This window comes from Echinops telfairi, unplaced genomic scaffold (genome assembly GCF_000313985.2).
Source record: "Echinops telfairi isolate 266 unplaced genomic scaffold, ASM31398v2 ScPeMD7_31;HRSCAF=116, whole genome shotgun sequence".
NCBI classification, from domain to species: domain Eukaryota; kingdom Metazoa; phylum Chordata; class Mammalia; order Afrosoricida; family Tenrecidae; genus Echinops; species Echinops telfairi.
The window spans coordinates 30,152,769-30,160,437 of record NW_022103928.1 but is presented as its reverse complement, the minus strand read 5'-3'; the positions used below and the strand labels follow the sequence as shown (position 1 = coordinate 30,160,437).

General features: G+C 49.1%; 1 protein-coding gene across 1 annotated transcript in view; it reads left to right on the top strand.

Annotated features, from left to right (window-relative positions):
* RAB43 (RAB43, member RAS oncogene family) overlaps window positions 1-7,669 on the top strand; it is a 30,223-nt gene that overhangs the window by 17,614 nt on the left and 4,940 nt on the right. The window contains exon 3 of the mRNA XM_045290139.1: window positions 7,485-7,667. Coding sequence (XP_045146074.1) covers window positions 7,485-7,667 — 183 coding nt within the window. The remainder of the gene's footprint in view (window positions 1-7,484; window positions 7,668-7,669) is intronic.

Sequence of the window (7,669 nt, the reverse complement as noted above, 5' to 3'; positions counted from 1 at the left end):
TCATGTGGTTGTCATGGCTGCGTGTACTAGAGATGCACCCCAGTGCTAGGGGGGCAGACGCTTGGGGGGAACAGTGGATTAAACAGAGGCTGCTACCTGGAAGGTTAGTGGATCAAACCTACCAGCTGCTTTATAAGAAAGATGAGCCAGTCTGCATAACTTGGGACCTTATGAAGCAGATCTGCTCTGTCCTATATATAGGGCCACTGTGAGTTGGAATCAACCCCAAATCAATGGGCTTTGTAGCTATGGGAGCACAGAAAGACAGGTGGGATTTTTTTAATGCTGAAAGATAGCACTAATACTTGACAACTGTGTTCTGTTGTTTATAAATAAGGCTGCAGAGCTAACAATGACGACGACAACACTTCCCTTGTAGGGTTATTGGAGGATTCAGTGGAAATGGCTTGGTAGTTGGGAAGTAACTGGCAGCATGCTAGGCACCTAGTGGGTTCTCAGAGAATGCTAGAAACCTTCATTTACAAAGCCGCCTCACGTTCATGCTGTCAACAAGCCTGGGGAGATGGGGCGAACCATTTTACTGATGGGCAGGCTTAGCTAGGGGGACCAGTGCCTGGCCTCAGCGGCACTACCGACGCAGCAGAACAGGAGCTTGGGGACTCTGGTTTCTCTTGCATGTTGCGTTGAGGGAGGACCCTGCCAAAGAGCGCTGCGTTGAACCAAGGACAGAGAGACGTCTGGTGCCCCTTGGATCTTGAGCAGCTGTGGTTGGGGAGGGAGGAGTTTGAGTCAGGAGTCTTGCCCAAGCCCTTACTGCCTCTCCCCTCAACTCCCTGGGCAGCTGCTAACCTCGTATGTCCAGTCTCACTCTCTCCTCTCTCTTGGTGCCTTTATTTACCTGTCTGCCCACAAGTGGTGGTCTCTTTCCCTTGTCAATATATGGGGCTAGGGGAGTGGAACTTTGTGGAAAAGTGGAATGAACAGAAAGTGGAATTCTCCCCACCCCCAAACATTTCCCTTCTGTTTTAGCTATTTTGTGGCATCTTTCTATTACTTTGAACAGTGAACCTCTCTCTCTGTCTCTCTAATCTGTGCCTGTTTTGCAACTCATGAGCCGAGCTCTTCTGGAGACTCAGCGGGAGGAGTACCTAGGAGCCTGCCAGAGGGGTGGCTCCCAGCTTCCCTTCCTGCTTTGATTCAGCACATCCCAAGACATGGTGAAAAATAGCTCAGGAACTTGTATTTGGGTCAGTCTGGCCAGTTTTTAGAGTTTGCCCTGAGAACTCTTTCCCAAGGTGTACTGTGAATGAAGAACGAGGACATTTCCAACCCCGCTTGCTTCCTCACTCAGGAGAGAGGTCCTGGGTCGCCATTGAGAGGACAGTGCTCCACGCAGGTTCTGGAACTCAGCTGGCAATAGCCCTTACCCTGGTACGTAGGCCTGATTGATTCCCCAAGGAGACAGTTCGCTGGCCGTGACTCCCTGGAAAGTCCCTTTCAGCCTTGCCATAGTTTGTCTCTCTCTCTCTCTACCCACCTGACTGTCAAGACCTATCATCAATCGGTTATTTGTTGGGGGTCTCCTGTGTGCCAGGCACTGTGCTGGGTTGGGTGGTACAGTGAGGAATGAGTTGAGTTCTCCTCCCACACCCGTCCTGGCAGACAGAAAGCAGACCTACAAGCCAGGAGGCCACACCCTGGCAGCCCTCAGCTCATTCCCATCCTGAAGCCCACTCACCGTCTGGCCCACAGATGGGTGATTTGCTCGTTATTTACTGAGTTAGGCAGGATCGACTCTTCTGATTGCCACTCATTCCACCAACCCGTTATCTAAGGGTTTCATGTTCCTTGCCTGCTACAAAGTCATCCTAGTTTGGGGATAACTAATACTCTGATGTGTGTTGTTAGAGAGGCAAGAATAAGGGCCATGGGAGCATTGGGGGGGATATATCTATATCTATAATTTTGGGATTGGGGACACAGGCCTGGGGTATCATCAAAACCATACTGAGGCATTTACTTTTCACTGGAGTCCTAAAGTGGAGGTGAGTTCTCCAGTGGGTTAAACTGAGTGCAGACATCCTAGAAAAATGAGATAATAATGAGAATACTAATACTAACCTATCATAGCATGGAGACTTGGGAGTGCCTCGGTGTGGTTACTAGATATGAGACTGCTTCACACAGGAGGGCCCCAGTCCTCCCGTGGCCAAGGGGAAGGCATCTCAAGAGTCAAACAGAGCCTGACACACAGACCTGAAGCCCTTGCTGCCTCAACTCCTCCAGTCCACCTTAGCCTACCCCACTTGAACGTTCCACTGAAGCTCAGGTGTTCTTTTCCACCTCCTGGGCCCTCACCATGCCCTGTGTGCCGCAGATGCTCTGGCTGCACTCCAGAGAGAAGTCAGCACCTATAAATGACCCCACAGATCGGTTGTAAGACCAGGTAGCCCGAGTGGGGCAAGTTTGACGGGCCCAGCTAGAGGCAGAAGACCACGGGAGAAGGTGACGTTTATGTGTGCTCCAAAGCCCTGTGGGCTTGTCAAAAGAGCGTGCAGCAGAGAACTTCTGGGGGTGAAGAAGTTGGGCGTTGGGTGGTTGGTGGTTTCGTCCGGCAAATGTTCTGGGTGGTTTAAGGCTATGTACTCTGGAGAGTGTAAACGCCTTTAGCCCCAACGGTTCGCAAATGATTCAGTGGCCACTTTCCTAGCTAATACTTGGGACCCAGGTGGGACAGGGTACCCGGCCGTTTAAGCAGAAACAGCACTCGGTCATTGCACATCGATGAACTGAGCACTGACTACAGGCCATGCACTGTGGTGGCCACCATTCCTGCCCTGACTGCATACCTACAAGGGGAGACAGTCAGAATTTAAAAAGTTGGGGGTGGGATGGGGAGGAAGTGTGGGAAGGGCCTATCAGGAAGTTTACTGCAGGGAAGAAAAATCAATGGGGATTAGAGGCCAGGGGACATCAGAAGTGACATTTGAGTTCAGGTTGGGATGAAGGACGGGAAGGAGCCCTGTGAGGCCTGGACGGAGACCCTTGCAGTTACAGGGAGCATTAGGACAAAGGCCTGGATGTAGAGACAAGGGGGCAGCGAGGAGGCAAACAGGGTGAGTGAAGTGGGTGAGGGAAAGTCGTGGCTGATAGGATCCGAGTGCATGGGATCCTGCAGGCCTGGATCATGAGGCCAGGTGGGGGTTTGAGCAGAGCTACAAGATGGTCGTGATGCACTACTGCAGTGGTTCTCAACCTTCCTAATGCTGCGACCTTTTAAGGCAGTTCCTCATGTGGTGGTGACCCCCAACCATAAAATTATTTTCGTTTCTACTTCATCACTGTCATTTTGCTACTGTTAGGAATCGGGAAACCCTTGTGAAAGGGTCATTTGACCCCCCGAAGGGGTCTCGACCCACAGGTTGAGAACAGCTGCTCTAGGAGATAGCAGTTGGCTGCCATGTGGAGATTGGACTCCGGGCGTACAAGGGATGCCAGCCTGGAAGGGAGTTGGCTTGTCATCAGCCTGGTGAAAGACCAGGGGGCCGAGGTGGTTTATGGTCTCTGCTTCCAAGCTTGGGGGAGGCCTGAGGGGGGCTTAGAGGGTGCCCTGTGGTCTGCCTTAGGCAGTCCTGAGGTGAGGACTCGGTTCAGGGGGAGGCCTGGTTGCTGGGTCTAGTCGGCTCCCTTCCTCACCTACCTGTTCCTCAAGAAGCTGACCTGGTTGGATCGGATTTATTAAACTTTCACCCAGCCCTGCCGCCCCCTGGGGCCCTGATGAAATGGCAGCCCGGGGGCTTTGGCAGAGCAAGCTGGGCCGTGGGCACGTGATGGTCGGGGAAAAGAGACCAGCTCTGGGGCTTAGTGTGTTTCCTTTCCTCTTGTGTCCCTTAGAGGGGTTTAAGTGAAGTGACTGAGCCCTGCAGACTGGCCCTGACCCTGGCAGGACCATTCCCCACTTAGAGCCAGAACTTTCAGTCTTGCCTTTCGACCTCGCTGTTTCTTTATTTGGAACCTTTTGCTGTACTCGAGGTGACGCTCACACAGCAAATTCACTTTGCATTCAACAGTGAATCCACAGGTTGTCTTGTGACCCTGGCTGTGGCTCCTGGCTCTCCCGTTTCATCCCTCCGGCCGGCCTGCCCTGCCCTGCTGTTTCTTCTCATCTTTAGTTTTGGGCAAATGCTACCCATTTGGTTGGTTGGTTGGTTGTTTTAAAAATCATTTTATTGGGGGCTCATACAACTGTTAGCACAATCCATCCATCCATCCATCCATTGTGTTAAGCACATTTGTTCATCTGTTGCCATCATCATTTTCAAAATATTTTCTTTCTACTTGAGCCCTTGGTATCAGCTCATTTCCTTCCCTCCCTCCCTCCCTCCCTCTTGAACCCCTGATAATTTAGAAAAAATTTTTTTCATGTCTACACTGACCAATGTCTCCTTTCACCCGCTTTCCTGTTGTCCGTCCCCCTGGGACAGGGTTATATGTAGATTATTGTGATCGGTTCCCCCTTTCTCCCCACACCTTCCCCTTCCCCTCCTGGTCTCACTACTCTCATTATTGGTCCTGAGAGCATTTAGTTATTTTTCATTTGTTTCAAATTTCTGTTCTGCTTTTTTATTTTTTAAGTTTTATTGGCATATAATTTATATATCATGCAATTCAGTACTTTATAATCATATTAAGAAGAGTTGTACAATCCTCACCACAATCAATTTTAGAGCATTTTTTCCTTTCTTGTACTCATTGTTATTGTTTTCCCAAACTTCTTTTGCCATATCCCTAAGAAACCATTAATCTAGAGGAAAACCTGTATACAAAGAAAGCAGAAAACATTATAAACTAGACATTAAAAATGGGTCCCCAAAGGGAGATCATATGATAAGGTGTAATTTTAATCTAACTGCATTTGCAGTAATTCACTTTCCAATGTACTCTGCTTGATAACAAGGCTGTTCACAACCCCAGTCTCTGGTGACAGGGGATTCCCCAAGAGGCTTCATCCAGGTGTATTTCCCCTTCACTTTTTTTTTTTTTAACTAAAACAACTTTTAAATGGGTCAAAAGGGAGAGCAAATGATATGATAATGCATTTAAACCTACTCCACCTGCCATAATCAACTTTACAATGTTCTCTGTTTAATAACAAGACTTCATATCCTTCAACTATGTTCAGAAGGGATTCACCAGCGGCTTAATCCATGTGGGGACCCTGCAAATGGATTTTGGGCTTCCAGTGTCATCCAGTGCCTTTTGCAAACCAGATATTCACAATTTAAGCTCCAATATCATTCCCGCCTTTGGATTTGGATTATGTTGTTTCCAATCCTTGAATCACACAGGCTGGGGTGCTTCTTCCAGGTGCACTAGATGGCTGCTTGTTTAAAGACAAGCCTTTAAAACCTTAGACGCTATTCTTTCTGATAGCCAGACACCCTCTAGTTTCTGAACCACACTTTACTATAGCATCCGTACCTTCAGTGATCTTTCCATGAAGGTGAGCATCAAGCAGGGCCATAGCATAAGAACAAATTGTTCTTAGTTTGGGGCTAGAATTAACTGTGAGCCCCAAATCCATTCTTATATCTATGCTTTATATATGTTTCTGGTTTACCTTAGAGACATCATTATTATTTTATGTTAGAAAACACTATCAGTTATCCCCCTGGAGCATAAGAAAATACTGAATATACTCAATTAAGCCAAGTTTTTCAGCACATTTTTAATGCAGTTTTTGTGGTAAAATCAGGTCCTTCAGCATATATTCGGGTCGGCTTATACTCGAGTATATGCGGTAATTCTGCTGGTAGTGTTATTAATTTAGCCAGTGGTATAGAATTGAAAACACAGTTGAGAAAAGCAAATGATACAATATAGGCTGGCTACAAATTGCATTACCTGAACTGTTGATTTAAGCAGATTAAACTTTTAAGTGACGGGACACTGTGTACACAAGCAGTGGGGGTTTGTGGTAGGACAGAACTTCTAATGCTATCTATTCACGATGGCAGAACCATGCCTGCCAGATGAACACACACACGCCGCCGTAAAGCAAGGAGGGCGTTAAGATAGTAAGGATGTGGTAGTTGTGGCCCAACCTTCCTTGGACACTCTCTAGGTGAGAGGTGGGACTAAAGCCCCAGGAGCACCAGTTCTGTACCCTTGGGAGAGCCGTCCTCTGCTTCTCCTCACACTTAGGGAGTTTCAGCCTCACGTCCAAAGGACTACAGGTGAGTTTGAGGTACATCCCAGCTCACTTAGTAGGGTTTCCACAGGAAGTCTTCCTGGGGTGGCTATGAAGGATGTTGTGCACCTTGAAAGAACAGAGTCTCAAGTCCCAGTAGTCTAAAGCACATGGCCCGGGTCACCAAGGTACCTGTTTGATTTCATAGAGTGGCTTGCTCTAAGGAGCACATGCCTTCCAGGTGTTTCCTTGGATTTTAACCCATTGTCCCACGTTCAGGGAATGATTTCCAAGGCTGGGAGTGGTGGTGGTTAGGTGCTGTGAGTCGGCCCTGACCCATGGCGACCCTATGCACAACAGAATGAAGCACCACCCAGCCCTGCACCAGCCTCACAAGCGTTCTTATGTTTGAGCCACTCCTCGTCAAGGGTCTTCCTCTTTTCCGCTGCCCCTCACTTTACCCAGCCTGATGTCCTTCTCCGGGGACGGCCCCCTGGTAACATGCCCAGAGTACGGAGGTGAGGTCTCGGCAGCCTTACTAGGGGCGTGCTGGCTGTTCTGCCCCCAGACAGACGTGTTGGCTCTTTGGGCAGTCGGTGGTGCTTTCGGTACTCTTTGCCAGCACCGTGATTCCAGTGCATCTGTTTTTCTTTGGTTTTCCTTTCTCAGAGGTTTGTTTCATGAGCTCTGCTTCTTCTAGGGATTACACGATTGAATTACTTTTTGAACACCGAAGCTGCGTGTATTTTTTTTCAAGTCTTAAGGTTGTTTACAGAGGGAGAATTCATCTACTTCCAACTACGCTGCCAGAGCACAGAGCCACTCCCAGAACCTTCTGCAGACCTGCTCTGATTGACATTGACTGGCTTCTAGAATTAGAAAGTCCACGTACACCGTGATACATTTTACAGGCCCAAAGAGAGAAAGGAGCCAGACTGGCACACAGCCAACATAGTAGATGGCCTGGAACCCCCCGTGCCCCGCCCCCCCCAGCCCAGGGTCCTGGAGCATGTAGCCCAGAGTTTAGGGGAAAGTGTGTACCCAGAAAGGAGCTCTTACTGTTACATTTCCAAAGGCTTAACTCCAAATACAGCTCCTCCTGCCTCTGCTCTGGCGTCGTACCTTCTCTCTGAGTCATCCTTTCCTCCCCAGAGCTGGACCATGTGCTGCTCTTGAAAGACTCAGAAGGCCGTTGCTAGCCTCTCCTGTGTAACTTCTGCCACAGTACTAGGCTGGTGGCTCGCCCAGTGGAACCACTGCTTGCCTTTGGTCTGTGGGATTGGGCTCCCAGTTTTCTGAATCCGGTTGACCAGGGGCCTCCTTTTTCCTTTAGCTTCAGATTTGGGACACGGCTGGCCAGGAGAGGTTCCGCACAATCACGCAGAGTTACTACCGCAGTGCCAACGGAGCCATCCTCGCATATGACATTACCAAGAGGAGCTCCTTCCTTTCCGTGCCTCACTGGATCGAGGATGTGCGGAAGTATGCAGGCTCCAACATTGTGCAGCTGCTGATCGG